The sequence below is a fragment of the Siphateles boraxobius genome, unplaced genomic scaffold (assembly GCF_051911475.1).
Source record: "Siphateles boraxobius isolate OS27281-9 unplaced genomic scaffold, OSU_SipBor_1 66, whole genome shotgun sequence".
NCBI lineage: Eukaryota > Metazoa > Chordata > Actinopteri > Cypriniformes > Leuciscidae > Siphateles > Siphateles boraxobius.
The window spans coordinates 11,701,287-11,722,046 of record NW_027509193.1 but is presented as its reverse complement, the minus strand read 5'-3'; the positions used below and the strand labels follow the sequence as shown (position 1 = coordinate 11,722,046).

The 20,760-nt window shown below is 42.2% G+C and overlaps 2 protein-coding genes across 3 annotated transcripts; one reads left to right on the top strand and one right to left on the bottom strand.

Annotated features, from left to right (window-relative positions):
- The first annotated feature begins 454 nt into the window (after positions 1-454).
- Positions 455-8,997, top strand: LOC143721625 (trypsin-like). Of its 2 annotated transcripts, XM_077212223.1 has the most exons (6): positions 455-583; positions 4,476-4,496; positions 4,602-4,770; positions 4,862-5,136; positions 5,213-5,355; positions 8,319-8,997. In XM_077212223.1, the coding sequence occupies exons 1-6, from the start codon at positions 535-537 to the stop codon at positions 8,592-8,594; spliced, it is 933 nt and encodes a 310-aa protein (XP_077068338.1). In that variant the 5' UTR covers positions 455-534; the 3' UTR covers positions 8,595-8,997. The 2 variants fall into 2 exon arrangements, with proteins under 2 accessions (XP_077068338.1, XP_077068339.1); XM_077212224.1 differs by lacking the exon at positions 4,476-4,496 and having other exon boundaries at positions 496-604.
- Positions 8,998-11,478: 2,481 nt separating this feature from the next.
- Positions 11,479-20,485, bottom strand: LOC143721615 (E3 SUMO-protein ligase ZBED1-like). The gene is made up of 3 exons (XM_077212208.1): positions 19,529-20,485; positions 12,909-13,097; positions 11,479-12,800 (listed from the first exon to the last, which is right to left on the bottom strand). The coding sequence occupies exons 1-3, from the start codon at positions 20,454-20,456 to the stop codon at positions 12,424-12,426; spliced, it is 1,494 nt and encodes a 497-aa protein (XP_077068323.1). The 5' UTR covers positions 20,457-20,485; the 3' UTR covers positions 11,479-12,423.
- Between the last annotated feature and the right edge of the window lie 275 nt (positions 20,486-20,760).

Here is a 20,760-nt window from a genome sequence, read left to right as displayed (position 1 = left end):
AGGATATTCATACAGATACAAAAAATGTAAATACTAAATTGATCAAAAGTGACAGTAAATACATTCATAATGCTGAAAAATCAATTTTAAAATATATTAAACAGTTATTTTAAATAGTAATAATATTTCACAATATTATTTTTGATCAAATAAATTCTGCCTGGGTGAAGAAACCTTTTCAACGGTAGTGTGAATAAATAAGTATGTCTTTATGATTGATACCAGCACAAACTCTGGTTTGTGAGTCTCTGGGTTTAATAGAGAAAAATGATCAACTAGCAAAGAAAATGGAAGACCTTTGTGAATTTATGACATACTTCATCCGGTATGCTGTTATTTGGTCCTAAATTGGAAGTGACATCATGGAAATCAAAATAGAGACACCTGCAATGACAGGTGACTGGAGTGTGTACTGTAAATACTGAGAATGAAGGCATATGAAAAAAGATGAGTCATGGTGGGGGCTGAGCACTTGCACAACAGCACCTGATTTACATCTCATCAGAGTTGAGCAGTCAGAACACACAACAGAGTATGATGTTTAACACCGCTGTTGTTGGAACCATACTTCTCAACATAGCAGGTAAGATACTAAAGTCCATAAGTGTAAGCTTAATAATGTTTAAATGGTTTGATAATGTCAAGCCAATTGAATTCGTCTTGCTAAGGTCCTTTGTAACTCTCCCACCCCGATACCTGAAATGGCTGTACTACAAACACACTTTTGTATCATTATACGCTACTCTTCAAAGGTTTGTGGTCAGTAAGACGTTTTGTTTTTGGAAAGAAATTAACACTTATATTCAGCAAGTATGCATTAAATTGAAGTGACAGTAAATACATTTATGTACAAAAGCTTTCTATTTCAGATAAATGCGTTTCTTTTGAACTTTCTATTTGTTAAAGAATCCTGAAAAATGGCCACAACTGTTTTCAACATTGATAATAACGATATTTATTTGCGCAGCGAGTCAGCATATTAGACTGATATCTGAAGGGTCATGTGAAACTGAAGACTGGAGTAATGATGCTGAAAATTCAGCTTAAACATCACTGGAATAAAGTCAAATAGAAAACAGTTATTTTAAATTGTAAAAATATTTCACATGATATTGTTTTTACTGTATTTTGGATCAAATAAATGCAGCCTTGGTGAGCAGAAGAGACTTCTTTTAAAAACGTTAAAAATATTAATCTAAAACATTGGGTTTTTCAGGGGCATAGCCATCATTTCAGAAGTGAGGGAAACAAAAATGTCAATGTAATAGGCTTATCAGTTTTTTTCTGACCTGACAGGTTTTATTTTTTCTTATCTGGCTAAGAAATCAAACACACTGCTGAACAATAACAAATTATTTTCACTCTATAATATTTTTTTTCCATTATTGTCTTAATAACATTTTTTTTTATCACAGAATCAGAAAAAAATATATTTTATAGTTTCTTGTCTACGGTAATAAAGGCTGTGTTAATTAGCACTGCATTATATACTTTATTGTTATGAAAATACCCCGAGATGGCTTGAAAGTTGAAACTTATATTGTCGCAATGGTGTGTTTATTGTTTTCACGTGTCATCAGTCAAAACATTTCTGCTTTTTATTCAGCTATAGCTGGATGCTTTTGTCCATATAAGGGATTTCCCTGGAACGTCATAAGTTATTACATCTATGAGTTTCTTTCTACACAAGGGTGCCCTTCGGATTCGAGAATGAATGAAACATATTACATCAAGAGTATTTTTCATTCACTCTAATAAATAAAGGTTTCAAATGAGGTTTTTGAAGCAATGCCCTATAAGAAATGTTTTTGGTTCCCCAAAAAACGTTCAGCGAACAGTTCTTAAAAGATTTTTTTTTTAAATTTTTAAAGAATCTGAATGTGTAGAACATTTTAATAACCTAAAGAAATTTTTTCCACAATAAAGAATCTCTTGTGTAATGTAAAGTTTCCATGGATATAAATGCCACCTTTCTTATTTTTAAGGGTGTAGCTTGATTGTTGAATTGATAAAGCGTAATTAGTCCAAGGTTAAAAAGCAAAGTTACAAAAACACTTTACTCATTTACATATTGAAACTTTAGTTCAGTTCTGTACGCTTAATTGTCCCATAAGGGGAAATTTGGTGCCCACATGCATATGCACTGACCAATCATTTCAATCCCTTCAACCACACAATGTCATATCCAATGACTTTACATTCAACAGTCTAACACATACACTCAAAAAAATGATGTGTTGGCTTTACTTAACTTTTCACATGGTTAAATGTGGGTTCCACTGGTTCCACATAACTGGGTTTCGTTAACCAAACATAATTTGTTCATGTAACTTCAACATCATGGAAGTAATTTTAAGCGATCCAATTAAACTCTGAGCTGAGTGTTAAATGAACACTGAAGCAGTGTTAAAGTTAATGAGTTAAGTTTACCTAATGGATTATTGCAGCACTGCCGTTGCTATAATCCATAAGGTAAACTTAACTCAGAATTTTGGTTCTATATGAGTTCAGTCATTCAGGTCAAATGATTGTGATACAATGATTATGTTAAAACACAACCAAGATCATCAGATCACCTTTTCTATTTGATCATATAGCTGTTATAACTCGTGTACAGCATCCAAACATAATCTGAAGTTAATAATGTGGGGATCAAGAGTCCAACTAAAACAAACACTCATCTCAATAATGGTGACCTGAAATTCCGGTTTTCTCCTTCAGTGATTCTGCTTGTTAACATCAGGTGTCTTCAATAATGCTCAATCATCACTCAATTATTCACTTAATTATCTCATTAACTTTAACACTGCTTCAGTGTTCATTTAACACTCAGCTCAGAGTTTAATTGGATCGCTTAAAATGACTTCCATGATGTTGAAGTTACATGAACAAATTATGTTTGTTTAACGAAACCCAGTTATGTGGAACCAGTGGAACCTGTTTACATAAAAAAGTTCAGTAAAGCCAACACATCATTTTTTGGAGTGTACTTGACATACCTAAACCATAACACAATTACAAATACAAGCATCATTACAAAAATCAGTGTGTTAATAACTAAAATAGATGTGTGCAAGTACAGTATGTTAGGGTAAATAAATAAAAAAGACCTGTTTCTAGCCCTACTAGCTGTTACAAGGATAGGTCACCCAAAAATGAGAATTCTGTTATAATTTACTCACCCTCAAGTTGTTCCAAACCTTTATGAATTTCTTTCTTCTGCTGAGCACAAAAGAAGATTGTCACAAAGTTAAGGCTCAGAGAAGACGGAAGTGGGAACCAGTGAACGTTCAAGAAACTTTAGTCAAGAAATTTCAAACGACACACAAAAGTAAAGCGCCAGCCCCTCACAGACGACTGCTGAATATAAACATTATAAAACACAACATAAATAGTCCAGGCCTGGTCCTCTCTCATCTTGCACTGTAGCCATTTTTATCCTTCCGGAGCTCCTCCGTGAGACTTGTGAGTGTGGCGTCCAGGTGACGGCCTCGCTGCGTTCCCATGGCTCTCTGCCCCTCACTGCCCACCACAAAGATATTTTGAAGAATGGCGGTAAGCAAACAGTTGATGGGCTCCATTGACCTCCATAATATTTATTTTCTCCATAAAGTAAATGGAGCCCATCAACTGTTTGGTTGGTTTATTTTTTGGTTGAACTATCCCTTTAACAGGATACAGTATTCACACTATTCATACTTCATACTTTTGTGTTACATTTTCTAACCTGTGCTGGGCAGGCTTGTTTCTTTTTTAATAACAAAAAAAAGTTTTATTTTTGGTAAATGTAAAGGCCCTTTCACACCAAAAGTGAAATGAATAACCCACAGGCTGAAGGAAAAGCAAATTCATGCCTGTTCAGTACAGGAAACTTAAAGCTCTTAAAATAAAAATACACAAATGTGATGTTTATCTAAAGTCGTTTTTGATTATTAGTATGGTTGAATTCAATCATCGAAGGTCATCAGCAATGGCATTGGTTAATAATGTAAGATTAAATACATATATTTGTGTAATTTAACATGTTTAACTATTGCAGGAAGAGCTACAATAACCATCTACAATAACCTAGAACTACAATAACCATCATGTTCACACACCACACACAACACCTCTGCCCCTTACTCACAATTTCTCCCAACATGGGGACAGGAGATATGTCAGTCCACAAATGGGAAAACAAAGTGACCTGTTACTTATTTGAAAAAGTAATTATTTTGTTGTAAATTTAAAAATAATGTGTTACTTTACTAGTTACTTGAAAAAAAGTAATCTGGTTACCTGTAATGCGTTACACCCAACACTGATTTCAACAACATTGCTATAATTCATGTGAAAGTATTATCTTGATTTATGCCAATGGTATGTGTCAGCACATTTAGGCCTATGTAAAAGGTGAAAGAGTGAGGCTTCATGCAGGTAACATCAGCATTCTAAGTGTTTATCTAAATATCTGGTATCTGTCTCCCACATAGGTTCTCTCTGCCAGTTAGATGGTAAGTTGTCATAGTCTTAATGACCACAACACTCTTGTTCCACATATTTTGTATGCTTTTGGGAATTTTATTTGGGAATTTCCACACTTTCTTTCCTACAATCAGTATGTGGTCAAGCTCCCCTCAACAACAAGATTGTTGGAGGACAGGATGCATCGGCAGGGTCTTGGCCGTGGCAAGTCAGCATTCAAAGTGTTAACTTTGGAGGCCATTTTTGTGGCGGGAGTCTAATCAATAAAGACTGGGTTTTGTCTGCAGCTCACTGCTTCCAAAGGTATGAATGTGAAGCTTAAATACAATACAACTCAAAACAAAATTATGAATTGATAAAAGTGGACTTAAAACTGAATTATCGCCATTCACAGCTCCCCTATGGGTACCATTGAGATCTACCTAGGACTTCAGAGCCAATCGGGCTCAAACACTTATGAGGAAGTGGAACACAGGACAGCGAGTCAATTCATTAACCATCCTAACTATAACAATCCTAGCGATGACAACGATATAGCACTGCTGCAGCTCTCCTCTTCTGTGACGATCTCTGATTATATCAGACCAGTCTGTCTGGCTGCTACTGGTAGTGTATTTGCTGCAGGTACAGAGAGCTGGGTCACTGGATGGGGCATGTTACAAGATGGAGGTGAGTAAATATTTATTTGCAAATACTGTAAAGCTCAACAACTGGCCATTAAAATGGTCCCTCTGATCTGTCACAGGCACCCAGATTCCTGACATACTGCAGGAGGTGATGATACCAATTGTGAGCAACAGTGACTGTGACAATGCTTATGGAGGTGGCATCACAAGCAATATGATTTGTGCTGGATTGCTAAATCAGGGAGGGAAAGATTCATGTCAGGTAAGACATCAGTCATTCATTTGAATCTTATTTAATTTACTAAAATATGAACATCTAACATTTTTTGGGGTCCCCTGCTCTGAACTGTATTACCAACCTATCAGGGTTGCCAGATCTGAGTAACAAAATTAGCCCAATGATTCAGTCCAAACATCAAAACTCAAAATATGCCAGTCTCACATCTGTCTCTTATCTCTCAGTCACTGACACACACAATTTAACCACTGAATATGCTTGTATCCTTTGTTTTCATAAAGGAGCTCACACCCTTTGCATACTTTGCATACCCTTTGTCAGCTTAAAGTTGGAATGAAACAGAAGTAGTGATCATCTTTTCTTCCCTATTGTGACACATATCCGAGTAAAAATGGCTTCTCAAATAGTAAAAAATGTAGAGCAGGACTTGATTTTGTCCACCGGTAATTGACTGGCTCGCTATGTCTATTGCTGTGATTTCATATGAGTGACGGTTTGTCCCGCCCATCAGAGAAGAGTTGTAGTTGAAAAGAGAAAGGGGAAGTTATTTTGATCTTGTGTGTGAGTTACAAATCCTTCGTTCATGGGTCAAAATGACCCATTTTGTGCAGGAAACTTTTATCATTTCATTCTGATATTCTTTTTAATGTAATTTTTGCATAATTTTGGTATATATTATTTTATCCACCTCTATATTACTGAATTTAAACAATAACACAAATAAGCGCATTCTTCACATTCTCTGCTTACATTAAAAAAACTGCAGTGGATGCAAAGACCAGTTATAACATCATTATATAATCCATTGGGTGTCTCTGCTGACCTCTTGTGGAAAAAAATAATAATATAACATGACATTTCATGACTATTTCCACTAGATAGCCTTAAAGGGATAGTTTAACAAAAAATGAAAATTACCCCATGATCTACTCCCCCTCAAGCCATCCCCCCTAGGTGTAAATGACTTTCTTCTTTCAGACGAATACAATAAGAGTTATAGGCTATTAAAAATATCCTGGCTCTTCTAAGCTTTATAATGGCAGTGAATGGGTGTTGATATTTTATCTGCGAAGCGATGTGTTTGTGTAAGAAAAATATAGATATTTAAAACTTTATAAACTAGCTAAATAAATAACTAGCTTCCGACAGACGGCCGAACGCATAAAATTATGGCGAAAGAGTAACCCATAACCTCAGGGCCTTTCCTACTGCTCTAACACTGGTGGCTGGGAGAACGAAAAAAATATATAGAAGTTGAGCTGGGCAAACAATTGGAGTGAAATAAATAAGTGCTCATTATACTATCTTCTATTGCCTTCTCCAGGAACTGGAGGTTAAGTAAGGTTATGCTCCTTGTCATTGCCCCGGCCTAATATACAACCATCTGTAAGCAACTTCGATCAGCATTGAGTTCCTGTCACCGAAACATCCAGAGTTCTTCAAAATAACACATTTTTATATTTATTTACGTTCTCCCAAGCCAGTAAAGTGCAAGGTGCTCACAGGTGCCACAGCATTAAAAATTAACAAAAGGAAAGAAAAAACAACAACTTCAATATACCAAAAACAATAACCTTGCATCAGGTCTAATACTTCAATCAGAGTACTCAGTTGATACAGAATTCACTACCACCAGTCTTAGCTCTCCTGATCACTTCATTATGTGAGAATTTATACACCTGGGTACAACCATTTCTCAGCAATAATCATATGGGGACGTAATAAAGACCATGAACATGTAATAAATATCAAGTAAAAATATTATGTGATCAAGTAACTCCATTTCCTTCACCACACAAATTTCAATAACAGTACAAACTTCAATAAGTAAACTTCAGCAATAATTAGAGAAAATACACATTAACATCAACCAATTCCCCTTCCTTTCCCACCATACTTGGTATCTCCCACTTCCCATGATGCAACACAGCACAGGGATAAAAAGCATGAGGAAAATCCATTCCAGTCTTTTACCCAAATCAAGATGACCACCACCATGTATGCTGAGCCAGGTGACAATCACAGTCAGTAGCAAACTTTAAATGTCTCCTGGGTTAGTGCTCAGATGGCCAGTCTGAGACACAACAGTATAGTTGTAGATATATTTGTGTGGTTAATCCATCTCCCATGTCGCTGGTACACTAAGGTAAATAAAAAGTCCTTTAAAAACCAAGTATGAGTTCATGTGTTTTGTGGAAGGGCTAACAAGGGGTCACAAAGAACTGAGGGTAGCTCTGTGACAGTTTCCTTCGAAAGGAAATCTACGTTATGTATGTAAGCCTGTATTCCCTGAGAAGGGAACGAGATGCTGTGTCAGGCCGCCATACTTCTGGGACGCCTGCGTGTCTTTCTTTAGACAATATGAATCTGTTCACGTGCACACCTTGTGACATCATCGCACTGTGTCTGTCAATAGCTTAGTTTCACACGTGCCTCAGACAACGGGTTCAGCTGAGACACGTCCCCATAGCATCATCGACGCAGCGTCTCGTTCCCATCTCAGGGAACCGAGTCACATACGTTACCTAGACATTTTATATTTATGTTGAAGTGTCAGATTTGGCAGAAGTTCTACACTTTAAATGCACTGCAAATCTAACCACTTCATATCTGTATGTGGTCAGCAATATAACTATTTGATTTTTATTTTAAATATATATATATATACACACACACACACATACGTATGCATACCTTATATATAAACTTACCTTATATAAAAAAAAATTACATTCTAATTTCAAGTGTGACAAAGCTTAAGGTCTTGTGATCGCTCTGATGAACACTTCATTTTTTTTTTATTCGACCCCAGAAGAGGATGAGGGCACATGAATAAAAAAAATAATGAAGTGCACCAATAAATAATTTATAATAAATACTGCAAAAGCCTATTATATAATAATAAAAAAAGTGTCAATTTTGATTTCATAGTGACTATATAACTGTATATTTTCAGATGTATAAATTTTAAGTGTTTATCAATGCAGGGAGATTCTGGAGGTCCATTGGTCAGTAGGAACGGCTCCCGGTGGATTCAGTCTGGCATTGTGAGTTTTGGTGTAGGATGTGCTGATCCAAAATATCCCGGTGTGTACGCCCGAGTGTCTCGGTACCAGGATTGGATCAACAAGTACATGGGCAGCAACCAGCCTGGATTCAATTCCATTGGATTCAGAAGCTCACCTAACCTGCTTTTATTTTCCATTTCTCTCACATTCTCCATTATTCCTTTCATATGCTCTCTCTTCAGAGAAATTGTTTGAATGATTCTCAGGGTTCTTTAGTTAAGAGGACAATTGTGCTGTACAAGTTCTCAGAAACTCTCATAAAGAGATATTGTCATTTATTCTTTACCTTTAAAAAATGTATTATTGTTGGAAAGCTACACTTATTGTGTTGTTACATAAAAAGATTGTGCACTAATGAAGTTCGGCAAACATGTGCCCTCAGTGCTTGAATAATGAGGGTGCGGTTTATGGCATTTGCCTTAATATGAGACGTACATAATGCCTGCAATTATAATGCAGATTTAATTATTTTCTTCACTTTGGGTCAGAACTGATATTTATAAGGGGCTAAATGTAAGAATTGTCATGTATTAATTGTTTTTTTATTGTGTGAACAGCTTGTAACAAAACTTAAAAAAATAAAATAAAATAAAAACTTCCCCGACTTCCTATATTGTCTATGAAAGCCTAGACTGACTTTTATGTGAAGGACTCGGGCCGGGTTCGCAAGAATCCAAAGTGATGCCTATAAAATTATATTCCATTAAGTGTCAAATTACAGTTTTTTTCGATTGCTAAACGACAGTGAGCACAACTGGAGCTACATGTGCAAAACTCTAACTAAAGTCTGCACAGCAGCAGTTCATGTGGACCAAACTCTAGTTCGTTTTTCATTGCTTGAACACAAGTTTCAAAACTCTACACACTTATCCCATGACTTTAACCACAACCTGCACAACACTGTGGATTTACAGCACTTTGTTCAAATGCTAACTCACTGCTGTCAAAACTGTTTACCACACATTCAAAACAGAATAGATTTCAGTCTTGTGTCTTTCAAACACTGCTGATTGCAATTTCAGCTGAAAGGCTAAGCAGTGTCTTGTTTGTTATTTGTTCGAATTAAAGTATGTACTTTTAGTTTCTACCTTTTTTTTTCTCATTACTGTAGTTCCGTAAATTACTACAGACTATTGAAGCAAACTGCTAATTTTCATTTACCTTAAATAATTATTCTGCCCTACAAAGGCAAAAGACCTTAAGTCGCTAGAGAGTGGAACTGAGAAAAATGACTTTAAAGTTTTTTAGTTGTCCAGCCAAATGAATTATAGGTAGGAATCTGAAAATCTGGCAATTTAATGTTTTAGTAATGAAAATTATCTACATAAAAAAATATTGATCTCAAACTTGACCTTTGACCCCAATTTTGAAGTTACTGTACTCTGCCTTTGTATTGTCTGCAAAACGTGAGAAGTCATGCCAAGGCAAAGGGCAGTAACTTACACATTATCAATTTTTGGTTGCTGATCACCATTAACAAAATCTTTATAGTAACACCAGTATTGTGTTTTATGGTTTGTTTGTGTATATGTTATGTAAGGTTGGTTCTGTAAAGCACTTTGATCAACTTTTTTTGTTTTAAAATGTGCTTTAGAAATAAAACGATTGATTGATTGATAATTTTGGATGATTTACAATTACTCTTAGCCATTATTGCTATCATCTGATTTGGTTGCATCCTGATGGCATTATTAATTAATTAGACATGACTAGGGGAAACTCCATAAGAGCATCAAGCTTGGTGTCAGGTGTGCTGCAGAACAGCTCATCAGAACCAAACTCTGGGAAACTAATATCCAAACAACTATCAAGAACTGTCCATGTTTTTGATTTGGGTGCTGGATCACAATCAATATCGCCATAAGTAACTGAAATGAACAGAACAAATTTACAATGGAGACATGCATGGAAAAATATGGAACATGAACATGAAATATTTGAAGAATATTTGATTAATTAATGTCAATGTTATGAAAATGCCTACCACTGTCCAGAACGATCATTTTTTTTGTTTGTGGTGCATCCGGACCACAAGGAATATCACCACAAGGAACTGAAAGGAATAGAGCAAATTTAATAATACTAAAAATAATAATAACAATAAGGATAATAATAAAATAATAATAAGGCATGGAGGGAAATTTGAATAGGAAATTATATTTTATATTCAATACACGTAGGTCCAGCAAACATTTGTTTTTACCAATAGGATTTTTGATTAATCAATGTCTACTTTAACAAAGTATCAGGCATAGGCCTACAAGTTAGTGCAAATGGTTAATCAAGGGTTAAGTTTGGCTCGCTGACTGGTGGATTAATCTCAAATGCGTGGAGTGATTTGAATATTGTTTTTCTGACGTAACTGACTACCAGACAAAAAAGCTATAGCCCGTACATGCGGGTGGATACAGTTTTGCAACCAATTATTATTTATTGCAACGTAAAAGGAATTGCCTTATTTACATCTAATTGAATGTTAATCGCCTGACTTGTGGATTGATGTGAACGCCAGCTATGGAATAATGCTCAGAATGCTTGTGGATTAAACATCTCTGATGATGTTCATTGCCATGGATTTTATCATGTTACAAGAAAAGGTAGGATATGGATTTGCGAGCTGTTTCTATACTGTTTTTATGTGTGATCATACACTAACGTTAACTGCATTCGACTCGCACTCGTGTCGTGCAACTCTGTTGTCTAACTTGACAGTACGTGTCACGACAGGCTAGCTGGCTCTGAGTGAATTACCATTATGAAAAAAAAACATTTATTTGAGATTATATACGGTTAAATTACTTATTGCTGGTAAGTTATTTAGTCTCTGCTTGTTTACAGTGCTTATATGGAGCAGTTTGGTAGCCTATTCATAACTGACTAACTTTAGCCTTATGCTAGGCTGCTGTTAGCTAGTTAAATTAAGTAAATCGCGATCTTAAGTTTGTCTAATGCACATTTTGTGTTTCACAATTTCTTACCTTCACAATGATGTCTGCGTTTCAAAGCCATCTCAACCATCATTTTCCCTCGAGAGTAATGGGCCATCCTTACGCTATAATAAAACAACCACTCAACAATATTGTTTTACCTACTGTTTTATTCAGGTATTGTGTGTGTCAGAAGTGCTTCAATGACAGTATGACAGTAACACAGGCTACACCGTAACTTAAACGCGGCAAACTTTAATGGACAGTAAAACAAAGGCAGAATACCGTAACTCCTGGCCGGCACAGTAACTTCATATTGACGCGCGGCGATACAAAGGCAGAGTGCCGTAACTCAATTTGAGCATTCCAAAACAAAGCCAAACAGCGGTGTTACGGTCTTCTGCCTTGGTTTCTCCTTTGCTTTTTGGAATTTACTGTTAAGACAACCCATCATTTTTAGAAAAAACAACAGAATTGACGCAAGATACTTATCCACATGATAAAGGGGGTCTTGAATTTGCCAAAAATATCAATAACTCATTTTCGACCTAAAACGAAGTTACGGTCTTTTGCCTTTGCACGGCAGCATTGTAGTGGGGGCGTGGTTCAGCGAGGTCTGCAGCAGGAGAGCAGGGGGGCGGAGCCGAGCGGTAAGTAAGTGGGTCAAGTGCAAAATGACGAACACCTGTTTCTGATTGCAGTGATTGGCGTGGGGAGACCGGATAAAAGCCAGTCAGGTGCGAGAGTTCGAGAGAGAGAAGGACTGGGATCTTGTGCACAAACGGACTTGCTAAAAACGTGGACTTACTGAAACCTAGTGATGGGCAGATCGAGGCTTCGTGAAGCAATGAAACAGTCGAAGCAAATGTGCCATTTTGTTTCGAGGCTTCGAATCAATCCGAAACCCGTCTCCACGGGTGTTGATCTGAAACAACCTTTACAAAGAGCTAATAAAAAAATGTGTTGGTTTTTTTTTTATTATTATTGTATTTTTGTAATATATGAAGCTTGTAACCTGTAGTCTCTTCACATTGCATAATGTGATTTTGGTCATGAAAAATTAATATTAATAAATCAAGCCACAATGTCTCCCTTTCTTATAGATTTTTATTCAAAAATATTAATTTCTCTGCTGTTGAAGGACTCAGCCTACTTCTTTTTTTACAGATAATTTCTCCAGCCTTTGAAAAAATTCTCTCACAAGGGACACTTGTTGCTGGCATACAAAGAGATTTTTTAGCTAGGACATACAAATGAGGAAAGATTACTGCTTTCTCTTTCCAGTAAGTTAGAGGATCATGAGTTCTGGGCAAAAACGCATCGCTGAGGTATTTTTTCACTTCCACTGTGGCATCAGCTGTAGGATTGTGTATCATCTGGGTCTCACGGATACGATTGTCAAAATGTTCCCATAAACTGTCTTGTGTTTCAACTGGTGTTGATGATGATGGGCCTGATGTTGACATTTGTGGTTCTGAATTAAAAGAAAACGGCAATTAGTAACAAATCATAAACTGACAACACATATGAAGTATAAATTTCATGAATCACATTACATAAGATAACATAGACTGAAACTCACCAGGAGTTGTGTTTGAACGCATCAGTGAAGCACACTCCAGTGTGATGTGCTTTTCAGCATCCAGGGCTTTGGCAGGATTTCCAAAAGCCACATTTTTAAACCTTGGGTCCAGCAGTGTAGCCAGTGCCAAGGCTCTAAAAGTCTCGTACCCTCCACATCTGGAGTGCAGACCTTCTTGTAGATGTGAGCCTATGAGCCAACACAAGAGAAAACGATACTCGGTTACTAACGTAACCTCGGTTCTCTCTAGAGAGGGAACGAGTATTGCGTAAGTTTAGCTTACGCTACGGGAAAGATTCATCTTCTCGAGATACTGAAGCCAAAAAATTATCCTTAATTTTGTATTCCTTGTCAACGCAGTGCAGCAGCTAGCAGACCTAGAGCAGGCCATCTCACGTGCTCATTGGCTGCCCTGCGGGCAACTGCTGCAGCCTACCAGTGAGCCCGGCGTGACGTCACACCCAATGAAGGGCGCCCGCGCCTTCATAGCGTCACAGCCCGCCAGAATGGGCGTGGCTTAGCGTATAACACTAGGGGCTGTATGCTGAATTCCCTGGTTTTCGTCGACTGAAGCGAAGTCGCTCGTGGCGCGAGCACGGCCGGTTACGCAATACTCGTTCCCTCTCTAGAGAGAACCGAGGTTACGTTAGTAACAGAGTATCGTTCTCTTACGAGAGGTTCTCTCGTATTGCGTAAGTTTAGCTTACGCTACGGGAACACTTTGTCAACGCCGTGCGCGCCAAGCATCCACATGAGACCCCGAGCTTTCAGGGGAACCCCATAAGTGGAAAAAATAAGGTGGCCAGCCACGCGGGCCATCACTTGTACATAAGCACACATAGGGAATACAGAGCAGCGCGCCGGTCTGTATAGGCACATGACACATACCCTACTTAGTGCAGCTCAACCAGGAGAGCTGAGTCATGTGAGAGTGATCTGAGCAGGAGATCTGGGCAGAATACACCTCTCCTTCAGACTGACAACAGTTTAGCCTGCAAGGCAGGAACTTCTAGGTTATAAAACCTGACAAAGGTAGACGGGGAGCTCCAGCCCGCCGCTACACATATGTCATGGATAGAAATTCCACTGGACCATGCCCACGAAGAGGCCACGCCTCTCGTGGAATGAGCCCTGATGCCCAGAGGGCATTGCAGACCTTTTGACGCGTAAGCGGCCGCTATAGCGTCTACTATCCATCTGGACAGGCTCTGTTTCGAGGAGGCGAGACCCTTGGTGCGCCCACCAACGAAACAAAAAGCTGTTCCGAACGCCTGAAGGAGGCGGAGCGCGTAATGTAAAACCTCAGCGCTCTGACAGGGCAGAGGAGATTCACATCACCTTCGCTGTCAGATGCTGGGAGAGCTGACAACGAAATAACTTGCGCTCTGAATGGAGTGCCCATCACTTTAGGGACATAGCCATGTCTAGGTCTGAGGATGACTTTAGAGTCATTCGGTCCGAACTCAAGACACGACGCGCTGACAGACAGCACATGCAGGTCCCCTACACGTTTTACTGACGACAGTGCAGTCAGAAACACGGTTCTCAGTGATAGATATTTCAACCCCACGGTGTCTAGTGGTTCAAATGGAAAAGCTTTCAGGGCCTCGAGGACCAATGAAAGATCCCACATGGGAACCGACGGGGGGCGCGGCGGATTCATCCTTCTAGCTCCTCTAAGGAAGCGGATGGCCAACTCGTGTCTTACCAATGACTGGCCGTGCGTCGATTCTGCGAACGCTGCCACGGCCGCCACGTATACATTGAGCGTGGATGGGGAACTTCCCTTATCCAACAGCTCTTGTAGGAAGGTGAGCAGATGCGCCACCCCGCATGTCCACGGTTCCAGATCTCTGTCGGTGCACCATCCAGAGAACACCGACCATTTAGACGCGTAGAGCCTTCTCGTGGAAGGGGCTCTAGACTGCGTGATCGTGTTCATCACTCCTTCTGGCAGGGCAACGAGTACCCGTTGATCAACCATAAATGCAGAGACCAGCGCTCTGGATTGGGATGCCAGATCGTGCCGCGAGCCTGAGAGAGGAGATCTGCCCTCACCGGATTCGGCCAAGGAGCTGTATGTGACAGCCCTGCTAGTTCCGGGAACCAAATCTGATTCTCCCAACGCGGGGCTATGAGGAGCACCGAGTGGCTCGTTTCCCTGATTCTCTTGATCACCTGTGGCAACAGATAGACCGGAGGGAAAGCATATAGCGGGAGGCTGGGCCAAACCTGGGCCAGCGCATCCTCATCCTTCGAACAGACCGTCGGGCATGGAGCGTTGTCTTTTGACACAAATAGGTCGACTTCCGCTCTGCCGAATAGGCGCCACAGTTTCTGGACCGTTTGGGGTGCAGGGATCATTCCCCTGGGGGAACGTTGTCCCTGGACAGTTTGTCTGGGCCGTCGTTCAAATGGCCAGGCACATGCGCCGCCCTCAGCGAGCGCAGGTGCATCGGAGACCAAATAAGGAGGCGTTCCGTCAGATTGCAGAGATTTCTGGATCTGACACTGCCCTGACGGTTTACATAGGATACCACAGACATGTTGTCCGAGCGGACAAGAACATGCTGGTCCTGTATGAACGGGAGGAAGCACTTCAGCGCGTTCTCGACCGCTATCATTTCCAGACAGTTTATGTGAAAACCCTTCTCCTGGTCTGACCACTGGCCAAAGGCCGGTCTGCCCTCGAACAGTGCGCCCCAACCCGAGTTGGACGCGTCTGACGAGATGACTTTACGATAAGAGATGGTTCCCATCATTACTCCCTGCTGGTACCAGTCGGCCACTAACCAGGGCTGCAGAGCTGCTATGCAGGCCTGAGTCACTCTGATTTTCTGGCCGCCAGACACCCGGCGGGACACGCGAGCATTCAACCAGCGTTGGAGCGGGCGCATGCGCAGTAGGCCCAGCTGGAGCACCGCTGCAGCTGATGCCATACAGCCCAACATCCTTTGAAATGTTTTCAAAGGGAGAAAGCTGCCCTTCTGGAAAGATGCGGCTAGGTGGCGAACACGGCGCGCGCGCTGTGTCGATAAACGAGCCATCATGGTCACCCGAGTCCAGTGCTATTCCTAAAAGGAAATTGACTGGCTGGGCAGTAATGAGCTCTTGGTCCAGTTGATCGTGAGACCCAAGCTTTCCAGATGACTGAGAAGCACTGTTCTGTGAGATAGCAGTTCTGTCTCTGACTGTGCCAATATCAGCCAATCGTCCAGATAGTTCATTATTCGCAGCCCCTGACTTCTCAGGGGGGCGAGCGCCGCGTCCATGCACTTCGTAAATGTACAGGGTGCCAGGGACAGGCCGAACGGCAGGACGGTGTAATGATATACCTGACCGTCGAAGGCGAATCTCAAAAATTGCCTGTGACGGGGTACTATCTGAATCTGAAAATAGGCATCCTTCAGATCTAGAGAAATAAACCAGTCCCTCGGGCGAACGTGCGTGAGGATTTTCCTGGTCGTAAGCATTTTGAACGGTCTTTTCGCAAGCACTTAGTTCAAATATCTCAGATCTAGGATAGGTCTGAAGGCTCCGTCCTTCTTGGGTACGAGAAAATATCGGCTGTAAAAGCCTGACTCGCTCAGAGAAGGCGGTACCTTTTCTATAGCCCCTTTGCACAGCAGCTTTGCTATTTCTGCGTGAAGTAGGTGTGCTACTTACGCATTCACAATCGTCGCGGTCCGGGCTTGAAAGCGCGGGGGACGGCGAATGAATTGAAGTGTATAGGCCTGCTTTATTGTGCTCAACACCCATTCTGAAATCCCTGGGATAGTTTCCCACGCAGCTATGTGAGCCGCTAGGGGGGAAATCGCCATTTGCGGGCTTGTGAAACTGAACCGGAGCCGAAAGCGCGGTGCGCGCGCTCTCGGTTCTGGGCAATGGCTGCTCGCTGAAAAGCCGAAACCGGCTGATTTATGTGAGATGTCCCAATCATAAGGGATGGGGAACAGTCTTTTGTCATTTTTTGACGCGCGAGCAGCGCTCCGGGCGGGAAAGCTTCCTGTAAGCGTGAGCGCGTGTGCGCGGGCACGAGACTTACAAGTGTATTTGATGCCCCGATCATAATGGATGGGGAGCGTTTTATTAATGCCCTGCGTTTTGTGATAACACTTAAACGCGCAGGCGCAGCCCGGGGGGAGGTTAGTGTTAGCAAGCGTGAACGCACTCAGGCGGGCACGAGACTTACATTCATAACCTGCTTTCTTTTGTGAAACTGACCCGGAGCCGAAAGCGCGGCGCGCGTGCTCTCGGTTCTGGGCAATGGCTGCTCGCTGAAAGCCGAGACCGTCTGATTTATATGAGATGTCCCAATCATAAGGGATGGGGAACATTCTTTTTTTTTTTTTCACTTTTTGACGGCGCGAGCAGCGCTCCGGGCTGAAAAGCTTCCTGTAAGCGTGAGCGCGTGTGCGCGGGCACGAGACTTACAAGTGTATTTGACGCCCCGATCATAATGGATGGGGAGCGTTTTATTAATGCCCTGCGTTTTGTGATAACACTTAAAACGCGCGGGCTGAGCCCGGGGGGAGGTTTGTGTTAGCAAGCGTGAACGCACTCTGGCGGGCACGAGACTTACATCCATAACCTGCTTTCTTTTGTGAAACTGACCCGGAGCCGAAAGCGCGGCGCGCGCGCTCTCGGTCCTGGGCAATGGCTGCTCGCTGAAAGCCGAGACCGGCTGATTTATGTGAGATGTCCCAATCATAAGGGATGGGGAACATTCTTTTTTCACTCTTTGACGCGCGAGCAGCGCTCCGGGTGGAAAAGCTTCCTGTAAGCGTGAGCGCGGGCACTAGACTTACAAGTGTATTTGACGCCCCGATCATAATGGATGGGGAACGTTTTATTAATGCCTTGCGTTTTGTGATAACGCTTAAACGCGCAGGCGGAGCCCGGGGGGAGGTTTGTGTTAGCAAGCGTGAACGCACTCTGGCGGGCACGAGACTTACATTCATAACCTGCTTTCTTGATCGTGTAACAGAGCGGGCAGATAGTGGGCACAGACTTGTGGACACATTTCTTACATTCAACACTCGAGCAGCTTTTCTGCGCTTCATGAGAGTGTGCTCTGCGAGGTTCGGAGTGCTTATGTGTAGTGGTGAACACTGGGGCGTGGGCACTTTCATTACACTTACAACACCGACGGCATGAGCCGGACCAGACATTTTACTCATTTTGAGATTTTTCTGGGTCGCCGTGAAAACGGCGTTTGTGTGCAGGCGAGAGGGTCAACAGACCGGCTCGTTGGCTGCTAATTGAACCACTGCAGTAGCCTGTTTGAAGGGGACTGACAGGGAATAAACTTAAACAAGCACGTCTTTTCGGAGGCGATGTGTCTGTTAGTAAGCGTGAGCGCTCGTGAGCGGGCACGTAGCTTACATTCTTAATCTGACATTATACTCACTTGAGATTTCTCTGGGTCGCCGCGAGAACGGCGGATGTGTGCAGGCGAGCGGGTTGCATTACCGGCTCGTTGGCTGCCAAATACACCACTGCAGTAGCCTTATCTAAGGGGACTGACATGGCGAGAAATTTCGACGGCGGCGCGCAAGCCCGTCCGGGTCATGCAGAGAGCTCGAGAGGGCTCTGCATGACGCGCGAACGGGGACGCGAGGGCGGGGTAGCTCTCTTGTAACGTAAAGAGAGTTAGCCGCGTGCTCGGGAGCAGAACTGGAACAGTGTTTGTACGAGGGCGGGCGCACGAGTAGTGGGCACGGGACCTACATGTAACACAGATGATGCCCGTCCGGGTCATGCAGAGAGCTCGAGAGGGCTCTGCATGACGCGCGAACGGGGACACGAGGGCGGGGTAGCTCTCTTGTAACGTAAAGAGAGCTAGCCGCGTGCTCGTACGTGTCCCTCGGCCTCATTCTCAGATGCGACGGCAGTGAGGCTCGTGAGCGGCAGCCGCGCGTCGGTGAGGAGAGGCGGGGGGTGTTGAAGGCTTCGAGTCGAGCCCGCAGGGTCGACAGCGGAAGCGTTCACAGCCGGAAAGTGCGAGGCGTCTTAAAAAAGACACTCGCTGCTCTTTTAGAATAGGTTTTAGAATAGGTTTTAGCAAGGTAAAGGATACGTCGCCGGATAGCGTAGCTCGCACGGATGGCTGAAGATGGCGAAGACGGCCGGCTTCCTCAGCGCTCTCCTAAGCTGGCTGTCCGCTGTTCGACGGCGGCGGTGGCTTCTCTCAGGTCCAGCGATGCGAAGAGCTCGCTGAAGAGACGAATATCAGGGAATTCAGCCTACAGCCCCTAGTGTTATACGCTAAGCCACGCCCATTCTGGCGGGCTGTGACGCTATGAAGGCGCGGGCGCCCTTCATTGGGCGTGACGTCACGCCGGGCTCACTGGTAGGCTGCAGCAGTTGCCCGCAGGGCAGCCAATGAGCACGCGAGATGGCCTGCTCTAGGTCTGCTAGCTGCTGCACTGCGTTGACAAGGAATACAAAATTAAGGATAATTTTTTGGCTTCAGTATCTCGAGAAGATGAATCTTTCCCGTTGCGTAAGCTAAACTTACGCAATACGAGAGAACCTCTCGTAAGAGAACCATATTAATTAAAATAATGACAACAATATGAGAGTTATGGCCAATTACACGTATGGTCATAGTGTCCTACCTAATTGTACAGTTGATTCCTGCGTTGCATTTCCTTTTTTCTGTGCAAGCTTGTGCTGCAACATCCTATACAATGGTATGAGCTTTGAAGCAGACACTCTCTGTTCCTCTGACATCTCTGTTGTTGCTAGTTTAAATGGTTGAAGAAGTGTCAATGACTGTTGAATAATGTCATACTCAAGACTTGTCAGGGGAGCAGTATCACTGTTTAAATTGGCAAGTGCAGCACCCACTGGCTCACGTTGCTCATACAAGCATTGTAGCATGTCGAATGTGCTGTTCCATCTCGTTTCAACCTCCTGTATCATTTTCAGACTTGGTCTGCCCATCAAGCTCTGCATCTCCACAAGCTTGTCCTTTGCTTTGCAGCTGGATCTGAACAACCCCACTATCTTTCTGGCTTTCTGGCGAATTTCATTGATGACTGGGGTTTGATCCAGGGCCTTTTTCACTATCAAATTCAAATTATGAGCAAAACATGGGACATGGCGATGGTTGAGTAGCTGGGCACTTAGGATCATGTTGGATGCATTGTCAGTCACCATGCAGTGAACTTTGGAGGTTATTCCCCACTCAGCCATTAGCAAGGCTTTAGCCTCCATGAGATGCTGGGCTGTGTGGGTTTGGTAAAACCTCCTTACACCCAGTAAAACAGTTGCCATTGTTGCCTCTGGTGTTATGTAATGGCATGTTACACCAAGATATCCATCCATATTAATGGAAGACCACATGTCAGCCGTAAGGCTAACAAATTCCGCCTTTTGTAGGTCCTCCATTGTCTTCTCCTTGGTTGTGTTGTACCTTTCGCTGACCATTGTTTTAAGCACCTTCCGGGATGGGAGGACATAGCTTGGATCAAGCTTGTTCACAAAGGCCCTGAAACCCTCATCCTCCACGATGGTGAAGGGCTGCAGATCCTTCACCACCATGTTCAGAAGAGCCTCATCCAATTCCCTCTGTCTGCCTTTTAAAAGAGAAGATAAAACATACTTTCAGACAAATATATTGGAAAAATAGTAGCCTACCGTGAAAGTAGTCTACTGGTTCATTTGGAAACCTTCCTAAACAAAGTTATGTTATGAATATTTATGCTCAGTGTGCAGAGAAAGATAAAGTGCATTATAGAAATACAACAATTACAAAAAAACAAAATGATGTCTTGGCTGTAGATTGGGTACTCATATGTAGACATATACAATGTATATTCACAAAGTATAATATTATATTGACAAC